This window comes from Branchiostoma belcheri, unplaced genomic scaffold (genome assembly GCF_001625305.1).
Source record: "Branchiostoma belcheri isolate BF01 breed outbred unplaced genomic scaffold, Haploidv18h27 scaffold50, whole genome shotgun sequence".
Lineage (NCBI taxonomy): Eukaryota > Metazoa > Chordata > Leptocardii > Amphioxiformes > Branchiostomatidae > Branchiostoma > Branchiostoma belcheri.
In genome coordinates this window covers 1,617,475-1,639,412 of record NW_017804132.1, presented here as the reverse complement: position 1 = coordinate 1,639,412, position 21,938 = coordinate 1,617,475, and the positions used below count along the sequence as shown (strand labels likewise).

At 43.5% G+C, this 21,938-nt stretch overlaps 1 protein-coding gene across 3 annotated transcripts in view; it reads right to left on the bottom strand.

The window, feature by feature from the left end:
• Window positions 1–4,498: 4,498 nt before the first annotated feature.
• The window catches only part of LOC109480277 (trichohyalin-like), a 36,207-nt gene continuing 18,767 nt past the window's right edge, over window positions 4,499–21,938 (bottom strand). For 2 of the 3 annotated variants that reach the window (XM_019782443.1, XM_019782442.1), the window contains exons 3-16: window positions 16,510–17,577; window positions 12,443–12,532; window positions 9,104–9,190; window positions 8,842–8,920; window positions 8,295–8,399; window positions 7,967–8,044; window positions 7,488–7,604; window positions 6,611–6,715; window positions 6,066–6,179; window positions 5,894–5,937; window positions 5,669–5,707; window positions 5,497–5,521; window positions 5,183–5,320; window positions 4,499–4,598 (exon numbers count right to left, since the gene is read on the bottom strand). In XM_019782443.1, the coding sequence (XP_019638002.1) occupies window positions 4,533–4,598; window positions 5,183–5,320; window positions 5,497–5,521; window positions 5,669–5,707; window positions 5,894–5,937; window positions 6,066–6,179; window positions 6,611–6,715; window positions 7,488–7,604; window positions 7,967–8,044; window positions 8,295–8,399; window positions 8,842–8,920; window positions 9,104–9,190; window positions 12,443–12,532; window positions 16,510–17,577 (2,155 nt within the window). In that variant the 3' untranslated portion in view covers window positions 4,499–4,532. Of the gene's footprint in view, window positions 4,599–5,182; window positions 5,321–5,496; window positions 5,522–5,668; window positions 5,708–5,893; window positions 5,938–6,065; window positions 6,180–6,610; window positions 6,716–7,487; window positions 7,605–7,966; window positions 8,045–8,294; window positions 8,400–8,841; window positions 8,921–9,103; window positions 9,191–12,442; window positions 12,533–16,509; window positions 17,578–20,868; window positions 21,129–21,938 lie in introns of those variants that run through there. The other variant, XM_019782444.1, reaches the window with a different exon arrangement.

The following is a 21,938-nucleotide window of genomic DNA, read 5'->3' as shown; positions in this document are numbered from 1 at the left end:
AATGAAAAACTTTTCAAAACTAGTTTACGTAAGATAAAATGACTTCAAAATAATATGTTGTATGGGTGCGGGCCTAAATAGCTCAATGACAGCACACACTCAGAGGTTGATTGTTTTACAAATTGGCAACGTCGAAAACTGGACTGTGATTCCACAAATTCCTTTCCCTGAACTCAACAACAAACTATGTTTGTGATACACAAATAGAAGAAAGACGCACACAATAAATGAGAAAGAAAAAAATGGTGTCAGACATTTTGTGGCATCTAAAGTTCTTTAGTGTATTACGTTCAAACAGTTTTCTTTCTTCTTTTTGTTTTCTGAACGAGTTTGGTAAAGATTGAAGAGTTATACCATGATGAATCGTACTGCTGGGTGTGGATCCAAAACAGCGACGACAGCAGAGTTTGATTCAATATTACTTTACACTTGGCAACATCACAGATTTGGCTGTGACTCAACACATTCCTCTTTCTAAACTGAACCGTATTTTTCTTGGACCACCGGACTTGGCAATGCCGTGGTCCAAATCCAGATGTTAGCAAACGTGTTTTTGAAGCAAAGTTTAATTATATTCACCGAAGAAAAAATATGTTGTTACCCTCCATGAAAATGGGGGTACTGTTTTTACTCCGTTTCATGTTTGGTCTGATATCTGAAGATCGGTGAGAAGGAACTGTACGATATTTGGCAGATTGATGGATGGGGCCTTGGAGATTGTGTAGGTTGACTTTGAGCCCCTGGTGATTGACCTTGGTACTGCAGTTTAATTTTTTTATTCTGTTGTTTTCGCGTTATGGACTGTTTGTGCGATATTAAGGTAGCATGTAGTTGTTATTACCATGGTTTAGTGGTTTAAATTTGGGTCCCCTAGCTGTTTGCGTTTGATATTTACAAAATGTTTAATGTTGGACTTTTTGTGTTGAATGTTTGGAAAATCTGGGGGATGGTTTGGTATGATTTTTGGTATGTGGGTAGTTGTTGAGTCTCTTTGTGTTTTGGAGTGCATTAGCAGGTTGTCGCATATTTTTATTGCTTAATTTAAAAGGATTTTCACTTTTTCACCCCTACTTCATAATAGGATGGTCTGTTTGACCCAAAAGTTGGGACAGAGTGTTTTTGTTTATACCTCCAGCTGGCAGGTCAGACCCTGAGGCAGCCCTATCTATTTTTACCCCCAGACAGTCTGCAGGAAAATAAATCTTGTTTGTCTGGTCTGCAGGTCATTTGCCTGGTCATTGACCTACATGTACAGGCAAGTGTAGCCTGGGTACCATCCCCAGTAGTATATTCGCAAACTCTATAACAGTTATAGAGTTTGCGAATATACTACTGGGGATGGTACCCAGGCTAAGGCAAATGACCTGCTGGCCATCAAAGTAAACAAACCATGGTAACAAGACAGTAAACGCCTGCACATGACAGCTTGATAAAATACAAAGTGCCACCACAAATCATTCTGCTGATAAAAACAAAGTTTGACTCATAATATCTCTATTGAAATACACCAAAAGATTACAAAATAACAAGCTATTTCATGGAGGGATGATGTCTAACGACTTCTCCTTGTTTTTGCTCTGTTTCCTCTTCTCCAATCACCAAAGGTCAATGACCTGAACCAGACGGCTGTGACCATGGTAACTGGTGTTGGGTTACATTATGTTGCAGAGATTAGCAATTTTATAGCAGGAGGGATTTAGACCATATGCGAAGGTAAACATTATGTATTTCCTTTGTAAATGTTACCTTCCTAGTTTGAAATAAAGTTGTCTTTTAAAAGAAATAAGTAAAGTCAAAGAATCGCACACTTGAAACCATATTCATACTTGAGAAAAAACACAAGAAAAACGCAACGCCAGATACATTTATGGTGTTTATTGTAATATCATGGAAAATGTAGCCATATTGACCGTAACGTGGATGGAAATTATAAACTATAGCAGGTGAATCTAAACCTGTCTTAGGCTTTCAATGTCCAGTGTTATAAAGTAATGGTATAGTGAAAAAACACCCCTCCCACAGTTATTGGTTTCACCCAACTCTGACGCAGTTTATACAACGTAAATTGACTAAAGCACAACTGAGTACTGCTTAGTTAACGAAGTTCTGGCGATCAAAGAATTCGACCGAATGTTGTTGAAAGTGCGACGCCTGCTTTAATGCTGAGGTCACATTTCCAAACCGGGGCCCGGCCGGGCTGTTTACATGAATGAAAAATCAACAATTCTTATCGGGAATACAAATAGCTCACGATTGTCTTTTAAAGTTTTGTGTTTTTTTATATAGAACTTTTCGTTCCCGAAAGCTGCCCGGCCGGGCCCCGGTTTGGAAATGTGACCTCAGCATAAGGATGGCAAGCAGGCTACTCCAGTCCGCGCCAGTTTTATGTAACATTTCAGGCTTCTCAATACATTTTAAAGTTTGCTTGCAAGTGCTATATGCTGTTATGACTGGAATGACCCCCCCCCATCCATTGCCCCAGTGTACCCAATTCTTAACTCATTAACTTGGGTTGGTTAAATAACATATGATACAAACACAAGATGGCTACCAGCCAGCAGTGACATATTGTCGTTAGTTCAGTCACGTGATCACTAACTATCGTCTGCGGCTGACTCGCGTTGCTATGGTGACCAGTGATGAGGTTTCCCGCCAATGACGTCACCCCTCGGTTACGTAACAAGCTAGTAATACGTAGTACATAATTTCATGGCCAAAACTATGGTTATTTTTAGATACATATCAAGGCAAATTTGCGGAAGACGCCACACCATTGTCTGCTGCATAGTTGACTCGCTAATGATTATAAAATTGTGGATATGATGTACAAAATTGCACTTATAACATTTAACTACACATATAGTAGTCACCCTAAATACATCTCAGTAGCATGGTGTGAGCTTAGCTCGTTTGTGAGATACAGAGAAAATAAATTCACAGAGAAGTGAAACTTACTGTAATCGCTAACACAAGTCCAACCTCTGTTCTTTCATGCATTCAAGATCACTTAATATAGGAATAGTTCATTCGTAGGGGTGCCCAGAACTTTCGAACGCCACGCCCCCATGAAAAAGTGGTTGGTCCCAAACCACTGTGGTCCACACTTCATCCAGTATTTCATGGAAACAAACATTATCAAAAAAATCCAAACCATACTACAATTATAATAATCATAATTACTTAACGTTCTAACCAGAGCATGATGGTAAAAGTAGTTGCCATAAAGCTCTAAGATATTTAGATCTAATTAGAGCTAAGAGATCAGATTGAAATACAAAAGAGGAACAGTGTAATGGCATAGGATACTAGAATTGTAGTAATAAGGATTGTTGTATTTCACAAGACAGAAATCTGCGTATATTCTAGTGAAATAGATAAGCACAACATAATCACTTAATCATTTACCATAATCATAATGATGAAAATTCGATTATAGTGCAGCGCTAATTTTATAACATTGGTAAATAATTACTGTGATATTTTGCTAACTCAGATCATGGAAATATCATTGCTTCTTCTTGATAAATCTCTACGATTATCTTAACAATATAGTATGATACCAAAATATTATTGGGAAAGCAAAATGAACTAGAGTTCCACGATCTCATACCTTCGCCAAATGATGTTAGCTTTTATGATTAAGAAATTATATATCAATCCCCCTAATTATGCAAATAGGATCCTCAATTGCATGAATTATATCTGTTGATCATATTCTCCACCAAAAGACAGTCTTATCTTAACAAAGAATGCCATGATGACATTTTCTCATAAATTATGCAAATGAGGTCCTTATTTGAATAAGTTATGTTTAATTATGTTCACCTTAACTTAACTTTCAAACACCCCAAGTATAAAATTCCAGGCAGTTACCACTATGCAATTATAATATTTTCTCATTAATTATGCAAATTAAGTCTTCATTTGCATAATCGATATCTGCCTGTGTTTCTCTCATTCTTAATAACATATGTCACAAGCTTGAACTTCCTATTATGGAATGCAGCTGATAAATAGAATTTCCTCATTAATTATGCAAATTACATCCCTATTTGCATAATTGTAATATCATTATGTCAAGCGTCACTCAAGCTACCTACATACCAAAAATCACGATGATCCATCAATCGGTTCTTGAGTTATCCCCCTTTAAACATTTGTCCATTAAACCCCCCTGCAGTTCTAGAGCAAGCAACTAGGGGGCTCAAACTCATGTCACTTTATCCCCAGCACAAGAGCTATCTACCATCCAAATTTCGTCACCCTAGCATGTCTGGATCATGAGATATCAAAACCGGAAGTTCTGCTGCAGTACCATGGCAAGCCGCCAGGTGGCCCAAAATCTAATCATTTTGAGGTCTCATCAAGACCTACCAACCTACCAAGTATCAAGACAATCCATCAAGACCTTCTCAAGTTATCGTGTTGACAGACACACACACACACACACACACACATACACGAACGCCCCTGAAAACATAACCTTCTTGGCGAAGGTAATTATTGTAAATATTATAGTTGATAAACAAAGTCTAGGTGGCCGCAGCTTGCTCGAACAAATTCTTCCTGTTCGCCAGTTCGTCACTGCTGATCTCGCTCTGCATCATGGGAAACAAAATGGACGACAACAAAAGCGGTTATTCTATATTCTGATTGGTCAATGAATTCCAGATTGTTTGAGCTTTTACGAGTTCAAATTTTCCTTTCAATATTCAGACACTGTCTTTGATGGAAACCGCTAGAAACACATGATCGTCATATTCACACATTCAAATCCATAGAAAATAAATAATAATAAATTTTTTTTTTAAGGTGAAAAGAGATCAACGTAAAAATTCATGATGCAACTAACAACCTAGCCTGGGTGCCATCCGTTTTGTAACGGGGCTCCTTGCACTTGCTGACCCGAAAATGCGGGTAAGCAAGTGCAGTATTAGGGAACCTCTTACAAAACGGATGGCACCCAGGCTACCAACAACCATCATAGACTAACGCCAAAAACAGTTAATCAAGCAACTGGATATGATTTTGAAAACGGCCAGACGTTTCAGGTAGCATCCACTACCTTTCGCCAGTGACACTAAGAGACCAGAGGAGACACTGACCAAAGGTAGTGGAGTTTTATTGGCGTATCTTATTACCTGGATGTCTAACCTTCACCGACGCATCATTATAGACTAACCTTTTTGGGTGAGATAAGTTTGGGAGGTTCTTCGTCCTCCTCCTTTCTGTCGTTGATGTGTTCCCACATCTTCCGTCTGTCTGACACTCCGGTCACCACGATCTCCTTCCTTCCCGTCAGCTTCTGCACCTTGGAATCCTGGGTAACAAATCGAACACGCATATGGGAACGAGAAGCGTGCGTGAGACGCTTGGAACGAGAGTAATAAGAAGCGCCATGTTTTATATGATGAATTAAAGACATTTATCGTACGTTCTATTTGTTTGAATGAGGAGATAAAAATAATGTTGTGTTTTTTTAAATGCCCTACTTACCCCCATCTTGTTCCATTGCTCAAACCTGTTGGAAATAGAGGAAAAATTAATTTCAAAGAAAAAAAATCATCCACATAAAATGATAAAATGTACTATTAGGTAATATGGGTAACTACTTTACATCTATCGACAGAAAAACACAGTTATCAATTACTTCGTTATATTAACTTACTTTCTATCCACTCCCTCCACACTTATTGCTTGTTTGTTCCTGCAAAGATAAAGATACAACAAACTATTGCCATTTGTATATATAGGATTCCTGTTTGACTCTTTCACTACATATTCTACTTAATATAATCAATACGGGTGACGTTAATATGTTTCTACTCTCAAGTGTATTGAAGGTTTTCAATTGAAACAGAAATAAAAGGTTCAGTTCGAAATTCTAACTCACCCTTTCCCCATCATTTCCCTCAGTCGCTGACTAAGTTCATTTATCTGAAAAGAAAAAGGAGCACGATAAAACATGACTGAACATAAATAGTGTTGTGCACCACTTTCTGCACAACTGTGAAAAGTACTGCTTAGAAATACGTCACAGTAATGTGTGTGCACGTCATGCTTACGTCATACTCCTGCCTCTGTATCTTGCTGTCCAGGTCGAACTTGGCGGTGACGACATCGGTCAGGTGATCGTGTAACTCCGCCGCCTTTTCACGCAGTTCCTCCGCGTCCAGATCCTACAGAAAGGTACGTGGCAAGTTAAGAAAAAGTAGTCCAAGGTAAAGGTAGTCCCATAGCCTTCTTGAGGCCGCAGGGTAGGGGGTTGGTTGGTAGTACGCGATATTCGAACAGCAAATAAAACGTGCTTGAAAGGAGTCATTCTACACGGATCGGCGAAAAAATTCTCTGGCGTGTCTACATTTGTTTTCTTCCAAACATGATTGGTATTTAGCCTTACTGCTGAGTGGAATTGGTCAACGATTCTACAAAATTTGAACGGACGTATATTGTCTAACTGATTTGCGAAGTAAGCTAATTTTAATTGTATGGAAATACAACACTTATTTTCGTAAAATGTTACTCCTTGTCGCCATTAATCCAGCTATCTCTTTTCTGCAAAAAAAACGACTAAAAGTAATTTTTGCTGTTGCTTCCGATGGTTCCTTACGTCCAGTTCCAGTTTGATCCTGCGCTCGGCCAACACTCGGCGTTTCTCGGCTTCTCGGAGCTCCTTCTGCCGAGGGTCCTTCTTGTCGATGCCGCCCTCCACCGTCTGGAACCAAGAACGTAGGAATACATCATTCATTCATTCGTTCATTCATTCATTCATTCATTCATTCATTCATTCGTTCGTTCGTTCATTCATTCATTCATTTATTCAATCGTTCATTCGTTCGTTCATTCATTCGTTTATTCGTTCGTCCGTTCATTCGTTCGTTCATTCATTCGTTTATTCGTTCGCTTATTCGTTCGTTCATTCATTCGTTCGTTCATTCAATCGTTCATTCGTTCGTTCATTCATTCATTCATTTGTTCGTTCGTTCATTCATTCATTCAAAAAGCCCCAGGCGAAGAAACTCACTCAACAGAGACATGAACTTCTTCTGGTATACAGTTGAATTTGGGTAAGTCCAATTTCCGATTTCTTGTGTTAGAAATTACAGTCTGAAACTTACAACATACATGTACTTCATATAACACCCCGTTCACATACAATCCACATCTGGGATCCAATCGCGATTGAATCAGGATTGCCTCCAATCGAGATTGGATCCTCATCCAATGCGGCTCATCCAATGGCGATTGCGTTCCTTCCGCACGGGAATTGCCGTCAATGACAATTGAAGACAGGATTCTGGCACTGGAACACCAGTGGTGAGGGCGCTTCAGCACTGGGAAAAGGCCGTTCAGCACTGAACACCAGTGCTCGGCTCTCGTCGGCACTGGACGTCCAGTGCTGACGCCGTTTTGTCCATTGAATCAGCACTGGAACACCAGTGCGGAAAGCGTGGCTTTCGTAGACTTGCGATGTAGAACTTATGTACCTTAAGTTTCATATTGATCCATGCTGGCGTCTCGCTCTCGTTCAGTCTCTGCTTGCGGCGCTCCGCCTCGGCCTGGCGACGGCGCTCACCCTCCTCCTGGCGTTTCTTGCGCTCCTCCTAGCGGAGTTCACAGGAACAGCATTAGCATCATGAAGCCCCAGTCACACATTCTGTATCTGTATCTGTATAGCCGGTATAACTGCCCTTCGGCGTAACACACCAGCTTCGCAGGCACGCGGCGCGGCGGCGGCAGCTACCAATATCACACCGAACGACACACAATCTTTGTACATTCAATTTAGTTGTTTGAACCTTATTCTAGCGACGATGCCCCAACTGTGCTTGGTGGTAACGAGCTTCCACTCTACGATAGTTCTTTGGAAATACCTCATTCAGAACTTTCCCCGGCCACTAACCAAGTTTGTGGAAGTTGGGAGCATTCTGATAAGATTTAGAAATAAATAAATAGAAATACGTACCTCTTCTATAGCTGCTTTCTTTGCTCTCTCTTCAGCCATCTTCGCTTCGCGTTCCTCCCTTTCCTTCCTCCTCTTATCCTGTGTGATAGGGAAAAAACAAACTTTGATTGTCAAATTACTGATCGCAGAGCATCACAAATCTCAATAGAATCGGTGGTATCCAATTTGTTACGGGGATCCTTGTACTCAATGGACCCCAAAAAACGAGTACACGGAGCCCTTAACAAATCCGATAACACTCAGGCAAAGATGTTATAGTAATAGTGAACGCCTATGATAAGGCGCCACCTGGTGAAATATATAGAAACTGCAGTCTGAAAGGGCCTACCCTTCTCTCCTTCAGCTCCTGTAGTTCCTGCTCCTCCTTCTCCCGCTGTTTGCGGAAATCCTGCATGCGCTCTGCCTCCTCTTCCTCGCGCCTCTTACGGATTTCCTATCGCGCAAAGGAAAAAAAGATTATTATAGACCTTAGAACTAGCAGTATAAGTGATATGTCAAATTTAATTAACGCATTGATCTACAAATGTAATCATATACATTTACTCATGATCTTTCGTAGGTTAATTTGTATGCACTTGTAATACATGTATTTGTAGAAGCGCATTCCATTTGGGGTCACCTACGGTCATTCGAACAGAACGCGTATTCCATTTGGGGTCATCGGCGGTCATTCGAACCGAACGCGTATTCTATTTGGGTCACCAGCGGTCATTCGAACAGAACGCGCAATCCATTTGGGGTCACTGGCGGTCATTGGTATGTTTCAAGAAAAGATGGTGTGTATTATGTTTTATTTCCTTCCGCACATAAATTATAATAAAAAAAACAAAAACAAGACGTCTAATATGGAGCAAGACTGGTCCTAGTTTACTCACTTCTGCCACGCGTTCAGCCTCATACCCGCTACTCTTGTCCTCCCGTTTCTGGTTAATCTCTGTGATAGGGTCGGGGCGGCTGGGTGATAGAAAAAGATGATACATGTATGAGACAAGTTCATGAATGTTAGGCACTCAGGTAAACGACACCCATAGACAAGCCAAACCCTACTAATGGATAAAACATGGAGATGTTGAGTCACTTGTAACATGAGGATCCTAACATGCAGTTATGATTAGGGCCGCTAGGTGCCCTTCTTACCTTTCCTTAACCTCTCTCAGCTTGACCTGGGCCCACGCAGGTTTGCCCCCTTCTGACGCCGGCTGCTCCGTGTCTATAATAGTTTTTCTGCAAAGAAAAATATACAAAAGACTTAAACAACATCTTTCGTCAATGTTGAAAAATGGGCAGCTTTCACAGTAGTGTGAACCGCTCCCTGACGACCGTCAGTGGTACTACACTCAGGGCGAAGCAGTTTGTTCTTTGCTACAGTTTTCGAGGGTCTGAAATCTATCTTGAACAGCATTTCGCCCCGAGCCTTCACCTGGTCCAATAGATCAGCCCGATGTTACATACGAGCGTTGACATTAACTGGTTGAAAAGATACCTTAGCGACTCAAACTCGGACCCCGAGTTTGTAAATCGTTGGATTAAGTCGTAGAGCTAACAGGAAGTCGACTTGAGTGGTTTTAACCCTACAGGACAGGACTGATGGTTCACATGTGTGGCGGGAAAGTCCTGCCTTCGGGGCGGTTCTCTGGCTCTGACGTAAATAAAAGAGTCGTTCGGGGACGTGAAATCCGCCCGCCCGAGTTTTACCGAGTTGCTCAGACTGTTGTAGGCACGTAGGTGTTGTTTGTACAAAGAGGTCGTGCCCTACTTCCATGTGTACCACTTTTACAAAACATTTCTTCACTTGCATGGTTCTATCTCAAACTAGCATGTCTAGATCATGAGATATCAAAACCGGAAGTTCTGCTGCATTACCTAAGAAAGCCGCCAGGGGCCCAAAATCTCATCATTTATAGGTCTCATGAAGACCTACCCACCTACCAAGTTTCATAACAATCCTTCTAAAGCTTCCATGCGTACCACTTATACCAAAAGTTATTTTCTCCACTTGAATATTTCTACATCAGATAAGCGTTCTGTTTAGACGCTTTTGCTTATTCTTCTTATAGTTTCAATGAGAACATTGTTAGCTTAGCTACATCACGCTTCTAGCAGCCCGTAAACAGCTCCTGGGGGGGGGGGGTCAATCCGCCCCTAACAGCGAGCGATTGTGTATCACAGACCGAAAGCATTGTATAGTTGCGGATTTATGCTTCTTGGGAGGGATACAATCATACTGAAGAGACAAGTGGAAAACAAAATAGCTAAAAAACGAACAGAAATCAGACCGAAAGAATCAGTTAACTAGGAATGAGTCAGTAACTGTTTTGTCTGCCCAGGAAATACTCTCATACTCTGGTTTTCATCAAGGCCACCCTGTGATTGTAGCAACACGCTGTATCTTCGAGTTCCCAAACACTTGAACCAGTTTGTGTATCTTCCAAAGAGCCTCGCTAATCAAACCCTGGAGAGTATTTTATAAACTGGGACGGGATAACTGTCTATGTTTTCCCATAAGAAAAGTCCAGACGAAAGTTGAACACATTTTCAGTGGAACAACCGCTGGGATTTAGATGTTTACATTTAATGGAAGCTCAAAATATAGAACCACTCTCAAAACACGGAAACATGGAAAGGTCAAAATGGCGCGTGGAGATGATGGAAAGCAGGTGCAGACGACGGAATAACGGACGATACCAATGTTACGACAATAAAGGGGTGATATCATAAAAACGGACCTCATCATTTAAAATGAGAATGATAGATTCACATTAGTTTTATACCATCTATATAACAGTATTCAACAGAATATCCCCAGAAAAAGCTTCTACCGGAGACTATTGCTTGCAAAGGAAACCAATCATTCTGCCTCTGTTACTCCCCTGCAAGAACAATGGTTGATTCCAATCGAACCAATCACGTCATATTAACCCGCCGCCATCTTGATGACCGTGACCTTCAGAGGTCACCGATTCCCCCAGTTTGCCAAGGCCTGACGGTGTTTTGGGTTCTCAACAATAACAGCACAAATTCTGACCAAATACAGTCACTTGGAACATGACCAAATTAAAGAGAAATTCAAAGAACGTGATAGTCTGAGGGCGTAGCCTTAGTCTCTTCCAGACTAACTACGCTGGCTATATACATTGTATAGGAGAATATTTGCCAGGGGAGTTTGGCCGCCTTGTAGGTTTGACTGGCCGCTTCGGGGGGAAAGAACTACCTCCCCGCGGCCGGACTCCCTTGGCCAGTTTCACTCTCTTTTTTGCCGAATTCTAAGATCCGTATTCCCGTAGAAAGGCCTGGTGGAGGCTAGCTTTGTACTTTGTACTTAGTCTGTACTTTGGCGGGAAACTGCGTAAACAGTCTAAGGTTTCAGACAGCGTTGGGGGTCAGTAGGCCTTTATAGCGAGTCTTTATGGGCGAGTTTTCGACAACTTCACGGCCATTTGCAAGTAAACACGCCAGGGGGCAAACTTAAAATTGATCCATCTACTCTCCATGCTGGGTAAAAAGTAGGCCAAAGTTAAATACAGTGTCCAGAAGGACATTGGCTGGGTTCAGTTATGTTACAAATCTAGCTCTTAAAACAAGGGCAGAGTGCATACTTTCAGACATGGACCTAAAGTATATACATAGTTTCAAACATCGGCCTAGAGTATGTATAGTTTCAGACATAGGCCTGCTAAGCTGAAAGTCAAAATCCCTCCAATCGACTTCAGTGATAAGTATTACTAGTATACTGATATAACTACGAAAGTCTTAAAGCTATAAGTTCATTGCTGTAAAAAACATCGATATGAAGATATTTAACAAGACTGTACTTTTATGTCCATGGGTGGCGTTGGTTACGTGTTTTACGTGTAGGGGCCAAAGAACCCATAACTCGCGCCAGCACAGAATACACAACCCATTATCCAACAGACATCTTGACAGCCGATTTTCAGAGCCACATAATGAGCCCCATTCATAGTTAGTTCCATACAAAACTACTAGTGTAGACTTACTCCATTCAAAACGCTTGTTTGTACAATGAATAGCACGTACCACGAATGGGTTAGCGTTAGGATCAGGCATGGTTTTTGATAGTCTCCAATCTACGTATCCAACAACGCAGATTTGCCCCATGCACGGTTCGGGATATATCCGAATACGCGTAGAAAATTATCCAGAACCGAGCCTGAGATAGGCATGGTCCTGGATAAAAGCCCTTTTCTGGATACGCGTAGCCTGGGTGTCAGAGTATTTAGCTTTTGTCCGCTCAAAAGGATGACACTCAGCTGGCTAATATACACGTGGATCATCCAGAACGGTGCCTGAGCATGGTTCTGGATGAAGCATGGTTCTGGAGACGGGTGGATTATCCAGAACCGTGCCTGATGATGGTTCTGGATAAAGCACGGTTCTGGATCTGCGTGGATCATCCAGAACGGCGCCTGAGCATGGTTCTGGATAAAGCACGGTTCTGGATACCTGACTAGTGCGTACCTGACCGACTTGAGCTGGTTGGTTGACCAGGAAGGGGCGGTCTTCGGCTGTGAAGTCTCCTCTTCATTCATCTCCTCCGATACGGACTTCCTGTGGCGCGAAAAACATAACTGTTAACGACTTGATTAAAGGTTAGAAGTCACTGAGAAGTTTGAGCTATCTTATCCAACACGTTTCAAAGGCGGTTCGGGGGGGGGGGGGAAGGGGGTACGAAAAATCTTTCAACCCCACTCTTATTCCTTCCCTTTTCTTTATTCAAAGGTCATTCTCAATGGAAAACACTATGTTCTGTATTTTATTACACCATATTTCGTGACTTAAGAATGTACTATTACCCATTCTGAAGCCACCATTTCATTATGTCGTCCTGACGTCCCCTTAGAATGTTTTGAATGGTATCGCCCTGTCTTTTCACCCAGGTTTTGAAGTGGAGTAAATACAGGTATAGAACACACCTGTTCCATGAGCTGTCACTGATACAAAACCTGTCGGTTACCGCTACCTGTCCACTGTAGGGCATACAGTTAGTAGATCTCGCAGTACCATAACAAGCCGCTAGGGGGTCCAAACTTTAATCATTTCCAGGTCTCATCAAGACCTACCCACATACCAAGTATCAAGACAATCCATTTAAGCCTTCTCAAGTTATCGTGTCCACAGACACACACACACACACACACACACACACACACACACACACACACACACACACACGAACGACTCTGAAAACATAATCTTCTTGGCGAAGGTTACCATCCCTTTGGACTCTAATTGTTTCATGGACCATTTGACAGCGCTTTAATTGATGAAGAAAGGACGAGGAATACAAAAGGTATGAAAGTGCACTGATGCATGCGAAACAACTGTATTACACACCTTCGCTGACTTTTGCTAGCTTGTAAAAGTCAAAAGCGAGGTTCAGCCGACAGAATGAAAAACAAGCAATGATAACCGTGGCCTATCTTGACTCTTGTTTGAGATTAAAGGTCCACAAAAGTATGAAAACGAGCTCTGTCTTCTCTCTCTCGACACGTCCAGCAAAGATGTTATGCCACGTGACCTTCGCTCTGCATAAACATTCTGAGAGTTGTGAGATTGTGGCCTCACTGAAGGGAGCTTTTATCATCTTGTGTCTAGTTTTACGTCAAACCTGGGGAAAGTTCGTTTCTTGGCTTCTCTGAAAAAAAACACACGAAGCAACGTCGCCAACTTTCTCTGGCAGGTGTCGGTATTTGTGTTGGTCTCTTTTCTGTTTTGTAACTCGTTAGACACTGAAGGGAGCTTTTATCACTTTGTATGTCTAGTTTTACTTCAAAACTAGGGAAAGTTCGTTTTTGATGGAAACGTCACTTGACGGTTCTGAAAAAGGATCCCTCTCGCAGGTGTCGGTATGTGTCTTGGAGGGGGGGGGGGTCTCCATTGTACAGGTCACTGTGCCATTAGCCTTGCATAACAACTGATTGAAAACTATAAGTCCTTTTACAGCTCAATTTTGTTGCGATGTTTGGTCAAAAATAGGGCAATTCTGGTACAAGAAGTAGATCTCAGTTATATGTACTAGATATGTCGTGTTTTCCCCAGCAATATTTAGGATGAGAACAACACACCATGCCGCTAACGTTAACCGGTTACCAGTTGTTGATTTTTTTTTTGTTTCCTGATGGATTTGTCTATCAGTTTACGAACACCGTTCCCAGACCAAAAGACAGTCAACGTCTTGTCTCTCTCGTCTTGGTTAAAACTCCGTATCGAATCCACCTGTCCTTTTTCCCGTTTACATCTTCACTTGGAGCCGTACAGAAAAATGGCATCCTTGTCTTGTTCTCGTCATTTGATATTTGCGGTCGTCGTTTTTGCCGGGAGGTCTCAGGGTTGGTCAACAAGTCAAGTCTCGCTCTGCACAATTTCTTCTCTCGGCGTCTTAAAATAGGGCGCGAAACCCTTTCAAGAAGTGGACCAAGAATGCGGGGGTTTGTATATCTTGCCTCGGAGAGAATTTCAACAACGTCTCTTTTGTGCGGCCGAACGAAACGTGTCAGTTGTGGTGGTGGGCGGGGGCCGGGTGTAGAGGGGGAAAGGTTCGCCCCAGAGTAAACAAGTTGACTGGAGTTACCCCAATTTAGGCATATCTTTCAGAACTGCGGTACTCGAGTCAGGGTACGGAGGAAGTTTACCTTCCAAATGGTGAAATACCAAGAGTGTTAGACTGAAGTGGGGCCGGGGGAGTGTCCGTTTGATTCGTATGAAGTGGCAATGACAATGGCCTGAAACGATACCCCCTCCCCCCCAAAAAGTTAGAAAGTTTTGCGAGGTGTTTTTTTTTTACTTTATGTTCAGTGGTGCCATCTGGGGGAATGTATAACGTAATTATAAGAACATGGAAGAAATGTTTCAATTGACAGTTACCAAAAAGGAAGATATCTTCGATCAAATCTTTAAGACAAGCCTTGACATCTTCAGCCCTTGCCGAAAGGAAGACCCCCCAGGGGTGCACTTAAGGCTGACAGTAGCCACGCTTGCCTTAAGCTGGCCAATTTGCTTGTTTCAATAGCCGGTCCTCCCGCGGTGTCCACGGTATGATCACCAGATGCAGGGGCTTTTCTAAACAGGGGAATAAGGGCGATGCTCCCTCATGTAACCAGCCATCTCCCTCCTATCAATTTTCAGATTAAACCCAGTGGCTACATACAAAGCATTAAATATTTCTCAAAATGATCTTTTTCAAGAGTAAATATAACAGAAGTTATAACAATGAATTCTACCATTTCAAAAATTTCAAAATTCTTCGGTCCCGTTGCTCCATAGCCATGCAAGTGATCTGCTCCCTCAGTGCTAAATTTTTCTTGAAAAAAAAAAAAAAAACCCTGCCAGATGCACACCATCTACCTACCTACCTACCTACCTAGTCCCATGACCAAACCAGAACATCGCCCCACCAGGCTGTGTACACAACAGCAGGTCTCCGCACGTTTGGGAAACGAACCCGCAACCCCGAGGTGCGAAATGCGTCAGAGGAATCGCCGCAGACATCAACAGGAGGCGTGCAGCCGCGTTTGGTCCAAATACGTGTTGGACACATTCAGGACTGTTTACAGAAAGGTTAGGAGGGCAGGAGGACAATTATGTACACGAAACGGTTGTAGAATGGACAGAAACAGGACGATGTAAAAGACTTGGGGAACACTGTTTTTTCCGGCCCAACTCTACATGTATGCAATCCCTAACTTCTTCCTACCATTTTGTGTAACAGCAAGGGACACCAAAAGAATGGACAGAAATAGGACGATGGTCTGGCAAACACACCGGTTTTTGCGGCCTAACTGTATGCAGTTCCTGGTTCTAAGATTTGTAACAGCAATGGAGACGAAAATGGCGTTTGACGTGGAAGATGGAATGCAAGAAAAATATCCATCCGTACGAATATAATTGAACATTGCCAGAATCTTCCCATGAGGTCTAGTGTTCCCTATATTGTTTACATTGATAAAAATGTTTTGTAAAAGAAATATACCACTAGGATGGTTGTTTTGCAAATATATGATTTCAAGTAAACGTAAACCTACCTTACCTAGGACGAAATGTCTTCATGTTTCTCTTTCCCAATTTGGGTTCAAGGAATACCTGATCATCCAAACAGTCAGCAAGGGAATAGACAGGAGACACAAGAGAGCAATAAACATGTAGGGAAAATACACATAATGAAAGAAACAAACGTCAAACAACAAAGAAAGAAAGATAAATAGCATAGTAAGAAGAACATTGCGACAGGTACGGCATAGTTTGAGCAAAAGAAAGACATATACCGGCCACTTCACTACGCACCATCCAAAGCTAATATGTAGCTCAACAGCCACATAAGGAAGATATGTAACGTGTAGTCTGCGAAAGGGAGAGACATATACCAATCAAAGACGCTTCTGCAGTTTTCGTCCATGACCAAATATGGTACAAACAGCCATATAAGGAAAAGATGTAACATATAGTCTGAGCGAGAGAGAGACATGTACATATTTTTTATCAATGACCAAATATGGTAGTAACAGCCATATAAGGAAGATATTACGTACTTGGTTTTCTTCAACTGCATGGATGCCCACTGCGGTTTCTCCTTCCGGACTACTTCTTCTTCCTCCTCTGCTTCTTCCCCCTCTCCCTCATGCCGGCCGTCCACGCCGTTCTCCGTCGGATGATCCAGCACTCCATTTACCTTCCCGTGATCCTCCTCTTCTTCTTCCTCTTCCTCTTCTTCCATAGCAGGTGGTTCCGGTTCCGGTTCGGGCTCAGGTTCGGGTTCCACTTCCGGTTCCGGTTCGGGCTCTGGTTCCGGTTCAGGCTCCGGTTCGGGTTCTGGTTTGACCTCTGGTTTGCGGTCCTCTCTTCCGGGGAACTTTCTACCTCTGCGGGGGGTCTCTTCTTCAACCGGAGCCGGCTCTTCTTTTTCTTTGGTGTCAAGAAGCTCTCTGGAGCGGCGCCGACGGAACGTCGATTCTTCTGGTGCCTTTTTGTCGTCGTCGCGAGATCTCCTGCGGTAAGAGGGCTCGTCGTCGTTGGAAATCTCGCGAGATCTGCGGTTGTTCGAGGGTTCCTCGTCATTGTCCAGAAGCTCACGTGACCGCCTGCGGTAGGACGGCGCGTCATCGGCGTCTTGGGAATCCAAAATCTCGCGAGATCTTCGGCGGTAGGAGGAGGGTTCTTCGGAATCTTTCGACCCTAGATCACGTGACCTGCGGCGACCGGTGGGCGCCTCCTCGTCGGTTGACCTTCTGCGACGCGAGGATGAAGAACTGTAATCGTCTGTATCACGTGACCTCCTCGTGACCTCTCGAGAGGAACTCTCCTCCAGCAATTCCCGCGATCTGCGCCTGCGCGAAAGGTAATCGGTTTCCCCATTTTCTCCCGGTCCGGGCGAATCACGTGACTTTCGCGGCGAAGACGACGACGACTCGGTGTCCAGGCTCGAATCCTTGGAGCTCAAAATATCGCGAGATCTGCGGGTACTTCTCGGGGCGACCTCCAGCTCCCGTGATCCTCCCTTCTCCTCCAGCTCTCTCTCGCGCCTGCGCCGTTCCCTCCTCTCCCGCCGGGCCGCCTCCAAGGCGTCTTCCTCGTCTGCCATCGAGGCCTGCGCCGCAAGTCTGGAAAACACAAAGACGTGACTCTTATTAAAAACTCATCAATACTGTGTACTACTTATTTAATGCCATACGTCGATGAAGGTAGAGCATTACGTAATACAGTACGTAATACATCAAGCAACAGGATAAATCCTATGAGGGTCGGACATTTCAGATAGCATTCGCTATCTAAAGACGGGTGTGAGATAAAACGTTACATGTATAAGTGTGTGAGTATCAAAATGGATATGTAATACATGTACAATGCCATGTTTGAAAAAATTATTCTAAGAGCTGCTCCATAAAAGTCACAATGGGGGCAAGATGTGGGCACTTAAAAATCATAAGGGCAAAGTATCTGTTGTCGACAATTTTTCTACTGTTGGTGTGGATGAAAAAGCAGAGCTTAACCTCTCCCCTCCCGTGCCCCCCACCCCCAAAAATTTTGGAACGTCCCGCTGGATTGGTGCAGCAACAAATGGAGCAACACAGTTGGCGCTAAGCTTCAGAGTGGGCCCCGCTGACAGTTGCCTTTCACCGGTCTGTGTTCACGTAGGCTTTGGCGTAACCACGGACAGAAAACACCTTCTTATCGTAGCCTCCATAGCATGCCAAAACTGGGGGGTTTGGGGGTATTCAGGGTCTTTGGGAGCTTTTATGTGCTATTTTCTGATTGCATATAGACAATATAACCGGCCTGGTTGAATTACCCCCGTTTTTTAGAACTGGGCTAATCAGAAAACAGCTGAAGACCACCAAACCCCCAGTTCTATAAGCCTGCTACGGAGGCTATTCTTATCGGCTGTAATCGGTTCGTGGGGGTTGAGTGATGGTCAACCCGAAGAGGCAACTTCAATATCAAATGGCGCGCAGGAAGAAATGCCGCGAATGTTTGCACGCAAATGCATGGCTAGCTTCAGTCTAGCCTCATATTTTTTTAGAGAATGACGAACAAGGAATGTATGCAACTGGGCTTCTTTTTTGAAGTAAAAACAACTTCTTTGTTGAAGTAAAACGTGGATTTCTTGAAATTGCTACACGCTAAACGATTGAGATAAGTTGAATTTCTTTTTGTTGTGATCGAAACACCTTATTTCTACGCAAGTCATGCATCGTGGATAGGTAGAGGGGGTAATTGATATCCGCGTAAAAAGGGGGCTTGAAGTTGCGGGTTTACTGTAAATGACCGTGGGTGACCCCAAATCGAACGAACGTTCCGTTCGAATTACGTCAGGTCTAACATGATTCGGTTCTAAAATGTCTGAAGTTGCCGGTGACTCCAAATCGAACGAACGTTCCGTTCGAATCACGCCAGATCGAACACGATTCGGTTCTAAAATGTCTATAGCAAACCTGGTTCCTCCCATCCAACTTACAAGTCTCGTAACTGATACCGACGTGTTAAAACCCGAACCACAGCCAGGGGCGATACAAACGGAAATGAGCTAGAAAATCTCACTGCTTGAGAAAGACAGCAACAAATGCCGCCGCCCCTTCAATGCCGCTGTAAATAAACTGCCACTAATTCAAGCGGGGACCTTCTGACTCGCTCCCAAATATTTCCAAGTTCATGTGTCAGCTAGTATGGACCAGATGGCCCGTGGAATGGAGGGAAAGTTCTCTGAATGCCAAACTAGAAGAGAGTTAGACGTCCATGAAGGGACGTAATCTCCAAGCAGATCTTTCGGTGGCTGCAAAAGACAGTATCAAATTGGACATCTGCCAGGCAGTTATACCATTTTCCATCATTTCGCTAGCTTAAAGGTACAAAAACAAACCCAGATAAAAACGCCTAAAACACGCCAAAAATAGTCCGAAGACTAAACCTCTTGGAGAGTAGAAAGGAAGGGCATGTCAGTAGATAGAGTCCGGAATTTAAGGGGTACTAGTAAGTTATGTTCTACGTTACCAGGCAACACGAACCCTGGAACTTGTCATGTACAATCGCCGACGCGACTACGTGTTCCTCTCTTGCTTACATTTTCTGGTATTTGTCAGTCTATACAACATATGCGTGCAACACAGTAGTGTTAAGTAGCTACATCGTACGCATAAAGTAAGACTTAAACTGAAGAGTGTGTGGCAAAAATGCTACAAAGAATCTTGTGTTTCAACTGTCGCAGGAGTTTGTCGCAAGAGGAAGTGCAACTGTCAAATACTGTAGTTAACATAATCAAACGAGACAGAATATATCATCACAATCTGTGTGCAAATATTCGAGTGGCTTGCTGGGATGCCATCTAGAAAGCCCTTTTTGTTCAAATAAAAAGCAAGGACGTCGAATAAGGTTAGACATCCAGGTAATGAGATGTACAAGGAATTGTTACTCAAGCAACTGATACATTTGCAACATTTCTTAGTTGCTAGAGCAGCAATTACTTGTGCGAAGGCCTAGAAATCTCTTTCATTCAAACAGTTACTCTCTGCGTTTAAATGTTGTAGATGCGGTTCAAAGTTGATACAAAAAAACGGCGACGTTTGTTTTTAAGCTTTGGGAGAAGAGCGGGAACCTCAGACGACAGTTTAGGACTCTCTCTTTCATTCAAACAGTTACTTTCTGCGTTTACAGATTGTAGCTGCGGTTCAAAGTTGACACAAAAAAACGGCGACGTTTGTTTGTAAAGCTTTGGGAGAGAAGCGGGAGCATCAGACGACATTTGAGGACTCCCAGCCGGCGCGGACTGACAGAACTCCGGCCGGGCGCGGGTGGAAACGCGACGCGAACATGGCACTCTTACAACAATTTACAAACAAGATATTCCTCCGCACATGGCAGGAATTTGGCTTCTGCGCTCGGCGCCAGCCACACATCAAAACCAGCCGCCACTGGGATGAATTGTCGCTGCCACTTCTCGGTCTCTTACTCTAGAGGAGGAGGCTGGAAAATGTGGTGTACCTCGGCCAATTTTCTCCGCTAAATTAACCCCAATTTGGCTCGAAACGCAGACAAAACAAGCAGTTATTCAAACCTTTGGCTTTTAAAGGAGCTAATTGAATAACAGCGCCGATAGAGAGGTTTTGATCCAAAGCGGACACATCGCCCAGTCTGAGGGGTTAGGGGGCCTTTACTGAGTCGCATCCCATTGTGCAGATTCGGACGACATACCGGAGGCGATATCTATCTACAACTCCGTCCCACTTCAACATGACTTATATCGTTCCCACGAGATCCCACACACAAACCTCCTCTTCTATCCACCAGAAATACTCCGCTGAATAACCAAGACTTTCCCTGAATATCTGCGTTCGTTTACCTCGCTTAAAACAAGCGGCTGAAACACACACGACAAGAAAATCCAAAGCTAAACAAACCTGTCCATGATAGCGATACACTACAGGTTCACCAGCGATGCCTTCGACTGGAGCTCAGCGGTATCCCTAATCGTCTTTCCACACAGATCTCGCAGGTGTCTCGTCGAAAAGACCTTGGAGATCGCTGAACAGTGTACCAGGCTTGGCACAGGAGAAGTACGGAGCCCTCTCTGAGTTCTGTGATCGGAAAAACAGCCACCTTTCCTCGGTAGAGCTCCGCACGTCGCCTGGACACAAGTTTACCGGAAAGTCTAGAAGGCTGTTTGAACAAGGAGATTCCTGCGCTCGCCTCAAGAATTTTCTCCTGACATCATCACTGCCCAAATTTGGAAGTAAGACCCAGAGAGGACCATAAGCCGACATTGACAGCGCTGGCCGGTCTCCAGGCATTCCTCCCGACGAGAAAGTTTGTTTTAGGTCCTGTGTGATCATAGTTAGATACACCTGCTGGTGGACGTACGGAGTTTGGCTATAAGGGGAGGGGAAAACTGAGGGCCTGCATGGGGGGGTCTAACCTTAGACCTTAGTTCCTCCTTCCAACTAGGTGCATTGGCCGACTTGCAGACTTAACAGTACTCCTCCATAGGTTTACTGGGGGGTAGTGATTACGCATGGGTGGGGGGGGTATGGTGGTGGTGGTGGGTGGGGGGGGTAGTGATTACGAATTACGCAAAATTGTCACCGCGAATTACGTTAAAGCCTCAGAGCTGATCACGACTTTACGCTTTGCACCTAATGTTCTATTACGAATTACGTTGATTTTTGGGGAGGCTGCCTACGGATTACGAAGACTAAAAAGACCTAATTTAATACGCCTTACGAAAAAGGGCAAGCAGACTCCCAAAACTCGCTGAGTATGACATCCTGGGGGGAGGGTACCCGCAGAACAAGCCTTTAACGGTCCCACGGGTCGTTATGCTTACACAGACCACCTGTTTGTAGTTTGTAGAGGGCTTCGGGGGTTGGTTAGGAAATTTACAAGAGAAATCCATAGCGAAGATAAAAGGGAGAATGAGGTAAAGTCTTGGAGCTGAGAGCTCACAGCTTGGAGGAGTCTACAAGCACAAAGT